The sequence below is a fragment of the Sabethes cyaneus genome, chromosome 2 (assembly GCF_943734655.1).
Source record: "Sabethes cyaneus chromosome 2, idSabCyanKW18_F2, whole genome shotgun sequence".
Classification (NCBI taxonomy): Eukaryota; Metazoa; Arthropoda; class Insecta; order Diptera; family Culicidae; genus Sabethes; species Sabethes cyaneus.
The window spans coordinates 26,731,026-26,744,233 of NC_071354.1; the positions used below are offsets into that span (position 1 = coordinate 26,731,026).

Consider the following 13,208-nt stretch of genomic DNA (forward strand, 5'->3'; position numbering starts at 1 on the left):
TAATTTGTAGGATGCGAGTTAATTTTTTTTATAATATCAATTGTCTGTGGGCTCTATAGCCAGAAAAACTCGAAAAATGAGTATACGAGTTGAGCTAACGCTTCTAGCACGAAATAGAAATGGGAATTCAAACAGCGGACTTTCCGAAAATCGGCCAAAAACAATCTTTCGTTTTTGTCTATTTTTCGTAGATTTTCGCATGGAAAATAATAACGTATATATTAAAAGCAAGAATAGATTTGGTTTTCACGTTTAAACTTTAAGTAAAAATGCCTAAAGTCCATTTTTTTTTGCTCGATTAAAATTAAAATTAAAAATTCCCTTTGTCTTTTTTTCGCCCCACCCCCTTCAGTGGCCCAACACCGGAGGGACAACAACTTTTTAAAATATTTGTAATGGCCTAAAATCATGGCCGGCGCTTCCTTTAACCAAAACAAGCAGCTGCTTGGAGCGCCACTTCCAGGGGGCAACATTTCGCTTGCATTAAAAAAAAACTGTAGCATTCACGCCTCTCACGCAGAGGACCCGGGTTCAAATCCCAACCCCGCAGAAGTCACGAATGACCCAAAACTGGTTAAAGTGACTATAATCTAAAACAAAAAAAAAATAGGTGGGTAATTTAAAACTTTCTTCCTTCTCCTTTAGTAGTATAAAGCCGGGATGGCAAGTGGTGATATCAAGAGTTACTCTTCGCTGTATTGGGTCCTGGGTTATTTGCCACCAATTTGTTGAACATCTCTACACAAGCAAATCGGCTTCAACCTGGTCGAGCCATCTAGTAAGTTGGATCTCTCTATTCCTAAAGGCCCTCATACACGTACTAACATATGACCGAAAATGTTGGTGAATTCATGTTCGATCAACACTCTCGCCTGTGTATGAGCGCCACGAACCAAGCTAGCAAAAGAAGATGTTGGGCTTGTCGCACGACCTGAATGACCCGCCAACATTTTATTCGTTTCCAACCCAACACATGCCTACGTGTATGGGGTCCTTAAAACCGATGGAGGTCTAGAAGAGAACAGATTCACTGCGCGGCCATCCGGTATTCTTGCGACATGACCGAGACCGAGCCGTCGTACTCTCTCAACTTTCGACAAGTGTACTTTGAGAATCATTCCAAGTAGTGCCTGTAGTGCACGGTTCATACGTCTACGCCATTCTTCGCTTTCTGTTTGCGCTCCATCTCCTACTGATGAAAATCTATACGACATTTTGTATGAATGGTCGACTGACATACGAAAATGTTTGCCTATTATTATGTACGTATTCGGGCTAGTCTCGACACGCGTGCAAGAGATAGGCACTGTCGATAGAGAAACAGTACAGAGCGATGGTATTGGTTAGAGTCTGACATGGCATTGCACGCTGGTAAATGTAAAGAAAAAATGTAACCGTTTCGGTCCCTGCTCGTAAGTGGTTATGCAGAAAGACGCTAGGAGACTGTGCGTTTTCAAGTGTGTAGGTAGTGAAATGTCTGCACACAGCAACGCCGGCTGTTTTTTGTTTATTCTGGGGGCGCCATTTTGAGAATTTGCGTGGAGCGACAAATTGGCTAGCGCCAATTTTTAATGAACAGTAGGGTAAGGTGGTGCAGAATGTACCGCTTAAGCAAAACATCATTTTGCAGACCAACGGCGTGTTTGTTCCACGTTTTTCAACTTCTAGATGACTTTGGGATCTTTTTTACGCTTACTCCTGGTGAAATTTCCTAACAAAAACCAGTATTTTTTGTTATTTTTGATTATTTTTGGCAAGAGTCAAAATCATTATGTAAGGCAGAACGCCAAAGCCCGTGGACAAAACGCACCAAGTTTGCCCAGCTAGACGTTAAACGCACCAAAAAATTTACATTCAATTACGTGTTGTATAAATTCCTAAAACTAGGTTGCCGAAATGGCGGAAGCGTTCGTTATAGCGTTTGTTACATACGCTTGTTTGCTGGGATACAAAGGGTTCATATCTCAACATAATTGGCAATAAAATTTAATCATCTACTTTTCTCCAACTGATGCGTGATGAAATATTGTAAGTTAAACAATGTAGGGGAGTGTCGTCGTGGTTGGGCCACGTTTTGGAATTCGCCCATAACTTTCGTTTCATAAGCAATTTTGGAAATCTCAATAAATCGTTGCAAAGGTCTAAGAATAAGGTATATTTCCAGAAAGTTTTGAACTGATTGCTTGAAAAATAAAAAAGTTATAGGCATTTACGTGAAGACAAAAAATGTTGTCATAGTCGGGCCATGTTGTACAGGTTGGGCCACCGCAGAAAATCTAAGGCATAGGTATTGAAATTCTGTAAAGAGACATGAAAAGAAAGAATTCCGTGAACAACGGCTCATATAGGTACAAATAACCTGTTTTTAATTGCATTTTTGCGAAATTTTAGCGATCTTGAAAGATCAATATTGCTACAATCGCCTTTTCCGAAATGTACAACTACAATGAAAAAACAACAAAAATCTAAGTTTTTATCGTATTAATTTTGCTTTATTTCATCACATTTTACGTGACTGACATTCTCTAGCGATTAATGCGCTTCTGCGCTTAAAATTATGATGGCCCAACCATGACTACTCAAGTGGCCCGACCTTTCCAAATAGCGCTTTTCTAGTAACACCTTACTGGAGGGGATTCTTCTATAGTCTACGTGTGCAGTACAACACGGTTCATACATTTTCAAAATTTTTGTCGATAATTGCATTTCATGAATCATTTCTTGAAGAAAAGTTCATTACGCCTGGAAAACTTTTTTTGTAAGACTTAGTCACAGAGTTCAGCATGGGTGTTTTGAATACACGATTGAAACTCACAATATTGTGAAAAGATAGCTATCACAGTAAGAAGTTTTACAATGGTTGTATCATAGATATCATGAGTTACTAAAACTGTAAAATCGTGATGGCCCGACCATAATAGTGGACCGACGATAACGACAATACCCTACAATTAGGTTTAAGGCAAATGCTAAGTCCTATACAATACATAATATTGCTACATTTTTAATAAATAATCCGAAACAAAAGATGTACTGCAAATTAAAAATATTTTATAACTGTTCGATCCCGCTGTGATGCATTCTACCCCTGTTTTGTATTTTGAAGTTTTTTGCAATATATGTGAAAAATATGCCAAGTTTATGCCGTTTTTGTGATGAATCATCGAGTATGACAGTATATCAATTACATAGACTGTATTGATTATGAAATTTGCATACCGACTAGTGGTAAAAGCTTAAGAGAAAACCGTGAATTCTTACATGTGGAATGAGATCGCGGATAATCGCTTGATTTTATTGGATGTGGCTATGTTTGATGCTTTTACATTCTACACAATTATAAATTAGCGTATTTTACACCAAAATAAAATGCGCATTCATAATTTTACCAAATAGTTTGCGCGTTTTTAAGCAATTAATAGCATGGGCCATTCTACCGCCCCCCCCCCCCCCCCCCTGCGTTCTGAACAGTCTTACCCTAACTAATCTTTTTGTTAGATAAACCTTGATTTGTATTGCGTTTTTTTTTTCAAAGAGAAAAAATCGCATAGAAAACCAATATTAAAACAAAACGTATGATAGCTCTCAAGAACAAAAAATCATAAGCATATAGAACATGGCATCCACTTTTGAAAGGCCACCCTACACGTTCGCAATATATATTTACTTTCTCACCGTGTGCCACGTACTGAATCAATGCAGTAGCAACAGCATCGCAATAACTTACCTCCCACTTTCCCGATCCTTGTAGCCCTTCCGCTGGGTCACCTTAATCGGCGGTTTCCGCGTAACGTGCGACACCAGCAGATTCATCAGAATGTCCTCGCAGTTCGACGACTGTTGGACCGTTTTCAGCAACAGATAGGACAGCCAGTTCGTGTACAGATAGTTGTAGTAGCGATGATAGAAAGCTGCCCCGGTCAGCACGATCGAGTAGTAGTTGGTCCACTTGGAAGTGTAACCCCAGGCGTTCTGCGTGCGTGCGTGCGTGTGACAGGCGAAAAATCAAAAAATAAATAAAACCGGAAATTATGTGCAATTAGAGTCCGCTCGAATCGGCCGTTGTCGGTTGACCTACTTTGGAATCATCCCAAAAATGTGCCCGCGCCGGATAGCCGACGATACGATCCGGAAAGTCCTGCCACACCTGGTAGGCGAAATCCAGCTCGTCGGTATTCAGGATGGCGTCCTCGTCCAGTGACAACACCGCATCCGTTTGGATATGTTCATGAGGGAAAAATCTTTGGGATATGCTCAGTCGGTCCTCGCCGGACCCGCCACCTATCACGTGCAGTGGAATGTGACCCGTCGAGGGCCAACGTTTGCGGGCCGGTGCCGACCGGTCGCAGGCCCACAGTATTAGAATCTGTCGATGGAATTAGAATGGAACAACGGTGAGATGGTGGAATGTGATATAATTGAACGGTTACTCACCTTATCTACAAATTGGCTTTTGGTGATGGATTTGACTAGCTTGTACAAAGCGGTATTTGGTGTCAGCTGGGCGCCGATCTGAACGAAGATTACGGCCGTGTAGTTCGGTGCAGGCCGGTAACCTACCGTATCCAGCAGAAACGGAAACCGATGGGCCGAATCGGAGAAGGTTGGAATCGTCAGCAGAGCTCCCGGCGACTGGTTCCAGGTCAGTCCGTTCCGATGGGGGTAGTCTGGCAGTCTCTCTCGGATAATCTGCAGAAAAAGAATCAAATCGAAGAATGGATGAGGAAAAGATAAACGACACCAAATTTAGTGCTCCCGTGAAGTAGGGGAACACATAACGTATCGCCTTTGCTGGGCCATCCTTTACGGAATCACATTCAGAGTGGGCGGAGAGCACACTCATACCGGCCGCCGCCAGCAGATACAAGATTTCCCATAAGCCCTCAATTTGATAGAGCAAACGAGATCAAGTGGCTTCGCTACATGATGCCGGGTTTCCCGGTTCCGCTGCCGCCGCGCCACCTCCGCCGCCGAATAGCTGCCAAGGGCTGGCACAGCCTAGTTACCGACAGAATTCACGCCTGGAGGTGCGAAGCAACCCTACGATGGGTATCAGTTTGAGATTTTATGCTCGTTTTATCGCTTGCGTTTAATCTTATTGTTGGGGTTTTCTTAACACTTTTTGCGCCAGCACCAAAGTGGTGCGATAAATCCTACCCAGCGGGGGTTGTTTTCAGCACATACACACTCGCGAAATCTTCGTCTGAGTATCGCTTCGTTCAACAAGAAACCATTCAACCCACGACGTTGTCAATGTTGATATGCAATTAAAGCTCGGATGTCTCAAGGATTTGAGCGATTTTATTTATACTTTTATTTTAAACCGGAGGCATTTTCCGGGTGTCAATGGGATGAAAGGTTATTTTCTGAATAAAAAAAACGCTAGTCATTCCTGAAGCAAGTCGTTCTCCTGCGTAACAATTAAAACAAAGGCTCGAAAGCACCGAGGATAAGCAAAATGTAAGTCAATGACCTGCGATCTACGATTTAAATTTTCCTTCAGACGACATGAAGTACACTCTAGCGTGCAGTAGCTCTGCACCGTTGCAGTTGCATTCTCTGTTTGTACTAGGGTACCTACTTCTGAAGGTAGGTACTGTTTCAGCAGTTCTCCTCTGCTTTTCCATTTATTTTCCAAATCGAGAAGCTTGCTTCCTTCGGGAGGGCAGGGGGGCATTCAACTAACTATAAGGAAGGAATGATGGTACACGATTCCCGTTCCGTAGACAGCATGCATTTGCGAAGTAAAATCCCCACATCTCATTAAACAGATTGAGCCAACAACGAACGATATCATCTTGTGGGTGCTTCATTCTACATATTTTTTGTTTTCTAAATTAAACCTCCGGCTTGCAGGTTCGGAATAGCATCGTGAAAAATGAAAACGGAACTAAAAGCAGCTGCGCAAATGACATTTGCTTTATGCCACCCAGGCAGGCAAAACATTTTGCTTTGTAGTATTATTACTGGAGAGGAGCTTATATTCTGATAAAATCCTTTTTTTTTGTTTTGAGAGTGCCTAATTAGCACAAAAGGAATAATGTTAAGCATAGCGGTTAATGCAAATGCTGTTTAATTCCACTCTACTACTTTCAGTAATATGGCTAGAATGGCACATTCTCCACTGTGTTTGGGAATTATGTGCTTATATATATAAAATCTACATGACTATTCTATTACTATGTTAAAATTATTTTGTGACCAATGTGCATTCAAATTTCAGGGACTCCCAAGTACAAATTCGTACTAAACGTAAGAAACTCTTGAAGCTTCCAAGCAGAAAGTGGTTCAGTGCGAGAGCCTCCAGCTCTTCTGATCTCAACAGTACATAAGTCAACGGTCTAGAGATTACGATGCTTTCAGCTTCTATCGACAAACGTTCGAAATCTATCGCCGTTGAGCTTTCTTCCGATGCTTCCTAATCGCTCGCCATTTGATTGAGCGAACTAACCTCTCCCAGGCTTCACCACAATGTAGACGTGAAGGGGGCAGGCTTGGCATACACTTTTCGCTTCGATTTTGCTCTTTTGATTACTGCATCTCAGCCAAGCAAAATTTGAAAAAGTGATGTATGGGGCGTTTGTAGAATTTGTTATTATTTACAATATTGCTGAAGTAAGCATTACTGTGCATTTTGTATTTATGGCGCTATAAGGCTGCTACCCTCTTGGTTGCAAAAGGAACGCTCTTTTTGCTACCAACGGCATTACTACTCTACAGCGCCGTAAATACTAAAGATAAAACTTCACTTTCTTCAGCAACATTATAGAAAATTACTAGTTCTACAAATGCCCCAGACACCACTTTTTCAAATTCTGTTTGGCTGAGGAGCAGTAATCAAAAGAGCAAAATTAAAGCGAAAAGTGTATGCCAAGCCTGGAAGGGGGATTAAAAAATTTACATGGTATTAGCATTGGTGAAGAAGAAGAAGTGGTTTGTCCCATCTAAGAGAAGAGAAGGGTTTGTCCCAAAGAGCGATCGGTTAGATTGCTGTGATTACCGCGAAATTACGCTAGTCAACGCAGCCTACAAGATGCTCTTCTAGATTTTGTTACGACATCTATCCACAATAGCGAGATGGTTAGATGGTTAGACCACATAAGGGTTACTGCTGGCGTGAGACATCACCGCTTCTGTTTCTCATCGTTATGGATGAGATATTAGTTGGAGCAATTGACAGTAGACCAGATCGAGGATTGCCTTGGCATCCTCTAACGATGGAGCAGCTAAATGATCTTGACCTAACCGACGACATTGTCTTGCTCGCACAACGCCGAAACGATATGCAGAGCAAGTTAGATGACCTCTCCGAGAGCTCCTAGACAGCAAGTCTCACAGTCAATGTAGCAAATACTAAGTCTATGGTAGTGAACACTGACAATTCCACCAACTTCACAGTAGCGGGACAACAAGTTGAGCAAGTAGACGCCTTTCAATATCTTGGTAACCAGACAACGCTCGATGGTGGTACCAAGACTGATATAGCCACACGGATCAGGAAGGCCAGCGTCTCAACGGAGACAACGCCAAAAGTGCAAGTATTTATTAACCGGTGCCTGCGAAATATCATTCATGCCTGGTGGCCTGATGCATGCAAACGAGAAGCTGTCCTGGCGACAGGTAAAAGCCAAGGCGTGTAACCGTCACCAGTGGAGATCTCTGAATTCATCCCTTTGTTCTGCCGGACCGGCAGACATGGACACATAAGTAAATAAGTATTGCACCTTGAAGTATTATACAGTTTGATAACACAATCGTGCTAAATGGCGATCCGGCAGTTCATAAACGACAGGGAGGTGCCGGATGAAATTTTCTTCGATAATGACTCAAATTTCAAGGGAGTAAAAACTGAATGGGAGAAAATGTAACGAGTTGAATACGAATGCGTGGAAACTTTTACAAGTCCAACGATAAAGTGGTACTTGACTCCTTCACTTAACTCGTACCTCGCACTGGGGTGGTATTTGGGAACGCATGGTGCGATCGGTGAAGGAGATATTGCGGACGCTGGAAGACGGTCGAAAGCTGACGGAAGAGATCCTGCTGACTTCCGAAGCAAAGTAAATGATCAATGCTCATCCTTTAGCCACAGCATTCTCTCTGCCACAGGATGTGGAACGATTCGAGGCAATTTCACCAAATCATTTCCACCGTCGTGTTGTTAAAGAGGCGGACCTGGCTGTAAATGGTTCTACGAACCTCGCACAGGCTATTATTATTATTTGGATCCGAATCGCTTGGTGTGTCTAATTAATATCCATGCCTGTGGAGTAAAACGATCACAGGCGAAACGTATGAAAACATTTGACCCTGAAACTTGACACACATTGTCACTATTAAGCGTAAAAGCAAAGCCCAGGTGCTATATTCTGCTATCGAAACTTGGCCTACAGTGCCTATTTCCCACAATTCTATTATTCCATTATTTTCTCTTATTATTTTCTCTTATATTCGAGATACAGGTCTGGTACTTAGGGCAAAGTTGTAGTAAATATCAATACAAATAACTTTGTCGAAGACAGCATACTTGTATCTCTTCATGGAATTTATCTATGAAGCGTTACTCGTGGACAAAACATTTAAAACAGTTTTTAAACACTGACTTATTCTGGTCAATTTTTACGTGTTCATAGTGTTCTAGAAAGTTGTTTATCTTGTTAAAATCAACGTTTCTGTAGAACATTATTATATGTTATTTTCTAAAGTTTTGGAGATTTTGAGCTTTTTTGGTGAAAAATAGTACTTCTTTAAGCTTAAAAATTTCCCAAGGTGGCAAATGGTGGCAGATCAAACAACTCCTACTTAAAAGTACAACAAGAAACCTGTAAAAACAAGTGTCAATTGATTGTATCTCCTTGTATCCTCAAAAGTTATAGTTGTTTTAAAAATCCATTTCAGTCACATTTACAGAACAATCAAACTGTACTTCGGATGTAATAAACGCCATTTTGTTTTCGTTGAAAATCTCGTTTTAACAAGTTAAGTTACCAGCAATTTTTTTTGCCTATTTTCGAGTCGAAAATGAATGTAGACTTAAAATTATTTGACGCAATTAATAAGAGAAAAGCTTCCAAATAACTAACTTATGCCTATTTTGTTCAATTCCTTCGATTGATGTCTTTTCAAAAGAACACACTCATAATGGGCTGGTACGGAATGGCCGAAACATAAATGGTCGAATCACGAATGGCCGAAATCCAAATGGCCGAATTTCAACAACAGTCACAAAAGGCCGAGTCATGAAAGACCGAATTTTCTCGGAATGACTAAGTAAGCAGTACATTATATATAATGATTATTGATTATTGATTATTATTGATGATTATTGATATATTGATTATGTTAAATAAAGGTGTAGGTGAGATGATTCATCATCAAATGTTGTTTTGGAAAACTGCGGAAGGAGATAGCAATGCAAAATTGAATAAAAAAGGACTTTAATTAGTTATTTGGAAGCTTTTCTCTTATTAATTGCGTCAAATAATTTTAAGTCTACATTTATTTTCGAATCGGAAATAGGCGAAAAAATTGTTGTTAACTTAACTTGTTAGAAAGCGATTGTCAACGTAAATAAAATGGCGTTTATTGCATCCGAAGTACAGTTTAATTGTTCTGTAAACATGACAGATGGGTTTTTAAAACAACTATAACTTTTGAGGATACAAACAGATACAGTCAATTGACACTTGCTTTTACAGGTTTTTTGTTGTACTTTTAAGTAGGAGTTGTTTGATCTGCCACCATTTGCCACCTTGGGAAATATGTAAGCTCAAAGAAGTACTATTTTTCACCAAAAAAGCTCAAAATCTCCAAAACTTTAGAAAATAACATATAATAATGTTCTACAGAAACGTTGATTTTAGCAAGATAAACAACTTTCTAGAACACTAGGAACACGTAAAAATTGACCAGAATAAGTCAGGGTTTAAAACCTGTTTAAAGGGTTTGTCGACGAATAACGCTTCATAGATAATTTCCATGAAGAGATACAAGTATGCTGTCTTTGACAAAGTTGTTGGTATTGATATTTACTACAACTTTGCCTTAAGTACCAGACCTGTATCTCGAATATACGAGAAAATAAATTTCGTATCTCACTTTTAAGGGAATTAATCACTCAAAGATTTCTCTCATAAGAAGGGGCTTGTTATACCAAGAAATGTTCCTAACGACACTACATGCGAAAAACTTCACGTTTCGGCGCAATATCACATGATCACGTATTTTGCTGTTTGAACCACTGTGGAATGGAATGAAATGGTGAGTGTTTCGTCTGTTTGTTTGTATGTAAACTGTGCACTTCAGCGTTCTAGACGCTGGGATTGGGGTTATAGGGGAAGGGCAGTAAAGACGGACACTGCGGGAAAGACGGACACTTATCATATTTCATAAACAATAATTTTTTGAAGCAAACCAATGATGGGAAATGTTTCTATAGACTGAATAAACACTTTTGAATTAAACTGCCGATTTCTAGCAGCGCAGCTGTCAAATTTATAAGCAAAACAAAGAAAAAATGCCTAAATACGCTAACCGATGTAATTTTGTGTGTGAAGAAAATAGCTGGTAAATCGTTAAAAAGCAATACTTTCGTGCTATATCGACGACATTACGTTAGTTTAACCCTTCACTGAATGTCCATTGGAAATCTAGTGAATTTTTGAATATTCAGTAAAAAGTTATTAAAGTTTGAAAAAATGGTATCCAAGTCGGGAAAGACGGACACCCGAAGGTAGGGAAAGACGGACACAAGGATTCCGTACTCATTTTGCCTAACAACGATTTAAATTGCAAATACTTGCATATTATACATGTAAAAGTATCCAGAAGTCATTTAACAGTTGGAATAGGCCAACTTTTAGAAACGATTAATTCATCACCAATTAAAATATTGAAGATTATAAAAGGGAACCATTTTATTTCCTCGCTCAAAGGGGGAATTGGGTAGGGGGTTTTTCCAAGCCAATTCTTTCCTAAATACATGATGAAATATGTTAATCTTTCTTAATACTGATAATTCGTCGGCGCGTGACACCTTTTCGCGAGTGTCCGTCTTTCCCATATCAAGTGTCCGTCTTTCCCGCCCATGTGCAGAAACTCTGATTTATACATAATGTTTATAATATTAAAAAAAGTATAAATTTTGGAAGAAATTTTCTAGTACACGCTGTAACTTTATTAGACAGAGACTTAAAGTTTCAGTTTGTATGAAAATTGCAATCAATACAGTTATATTTGAGTAGATATTGACTCTTGACCTTAAGGTGTCCGTCTTTACCGCCCTTCCCCTACATATGCGATGGAATTACCCCGCTATTAGAATCATGCGTGTACACCTACACTTGCTCTTTCTGGTGGTCTTCTCCACTACGATCACTGGAACAAATAGCTAACTTTGTTATGTTCCGCCATAACTCCGGAACGTCTGGACCATTCTTCTCCAAGCGTACGGCATTAGGGCGTGTGTTCCTTAACGTAAGAAGATCAGCACTGGGAGGTTAACAAAAAGGGTATGGCCCTTGTCAAAGAGAAGTTCACAATAAGTAAAAGGGGCTGCGTTTATCTTGCCATTGGATCCTTTAGTTGTTTTCTATCACGAAATAGATTCGTAAAACCACTTCTGATTGTTTCATACATATAAACGAAGGTGTATCCGTACGACTCATTGTATTTTAAAGCATTCTTCGTGCATTGTACCTTAGATTATTAAAGAACATAGATAAGCCACTCTTAGCAGATTCAATCGTCACTCAGGTAGCATAGTGTTCGTAAACCCTTCTCATACGCACACGTTTTTGACTATATCATCTGTCACTAACACTTGTGTAAAATGAAAATATCATACAAAGACTATAATAGTCTAGTAAACCCTGCCGACAGTAGATAGTGCTGATGGCATGCTTTTCACTCAAGTATGACGAAATTAAATATACGATCGCTAATCGAAGTTGAGACCGTTTACCAAATCACCGTACAGAATCACGACGAGCGCATATTTTGCAGGTTATCATTGCACAAGTACATTTTCTCTTACATACAAACTTCGCAGTCCGATCTCCGATCTCGTCGATAACGATGCCAGATAATAATCGTGCATAAAACGCGTTCTGATGCAAAATGTGCTACGTATATGTTGTCGTACCAAGTACGAATCATTTGTAATAACAACACTTGCGGTTGAAAATAACCCTACGAATGTTTTTAAACTGTATGAAACTTGTTTTATCAGCTACTAATACAGTTTTACGAATATTTTATCTACAAATATACGAAAAACCTATGTCTAGCCCTACTGTTGCATGCGTTGCAGCAACTCTGTCGTAACATGTGTCACAGATTTGTCAACGGCGTTCCAAACGGACACTCTCTGCACGATGTTGTTGGCCTTGGCATCTACTCGAAGTTTCTTTGGCTGCAGTACACTATAGTAGGAAGATCCAAGTCTTCTAAATATATAAAAGTTCATATCTCTAACAAAAACAACGGAGGGGGCGGAGGTCCCAATAAATCAAAAAGGGTTTTTTATCTAGCATAATGCGAATTTCCGGATAGATGTGGGATGTACAATTGGCTGATAAAAGGCCCCCGAGTAATCGGGCGCTCAGTTAGTGCTTGAGATAAAGACTAAAACTATAGTCGAAACGTTGGTCACTATAAAGTCCCTTCTGATTTATTAACAAACTAACAGTTTTTGAAAAAACTACAAGGTATACAGCCCTACGGGTTGTACGAAAGGGTGACGTAGGACTATGTCAGATCATTAGATCAAAGACTAATGTTAACTGGATTTATGGCATTTGTACGTATATAAGAATCTGTGAGTGCCATTGTTTAAGTGGATGTTTAAAAGAGAAGAGCGCCCCTCCCAGTTGGCCTCGAGGTAAGACGCTTGTCTAATAAGCCAGTCGTCGTATGTTCGATTCTCGGCTGGAAGAGGCCTTTAGAATTAATAGGATCGTAGCACTGACCCCGCACTGTCCTGTATTCTAACAGCTGGTTGCGAAGTCTGTCGTATAAAAACAGAAGGTCAAATTTCGATAACGGAATTAGCACCCAGGCTTTGCTTTTTAAAAGAGAAGAGCGAAATATTCAGATTAAATTCTTCATCGAATGCAATGGTGGATTTGAAAATACGTGAACGGCGATTCATAAGTACAATGCCTGCAACCATCGAGACATAGACATTTCTTTTAAAAATCACTTGAGTG

General features: G+C 40.0%; 1 protein-coding gene across 1 annotated transcript in view; it reads right to left on the bottom strand.

Moving 5' to 3' along the window:
- The window catches only part of LOC128737694 (exostosin-1), a 355,143-nt gene that overhangs the window by 15,457 nt on the left and 326,478 nt on the right, over positions 1–13,208 (bottom strand). The window contains exons 6-8 of the mRNA XM_053832389.1: positions 4,435–4,689; positions 4,079–4,366; positions 3,728–3,972 (exon numbers count right to left, since the gene is read on the bottom strand). Of these exons, the coding sequence (XP_053688364.1) occupies positions 3,728–3,972; positions 4,079–4,366; positions 4,435–4,689 (788 nt within the window). The remainder of the gene's footprint in view (positions 1–3,727; positions 3,973–4,078; positions 4,367–4,434; positions 4,690–13,208) is intronic.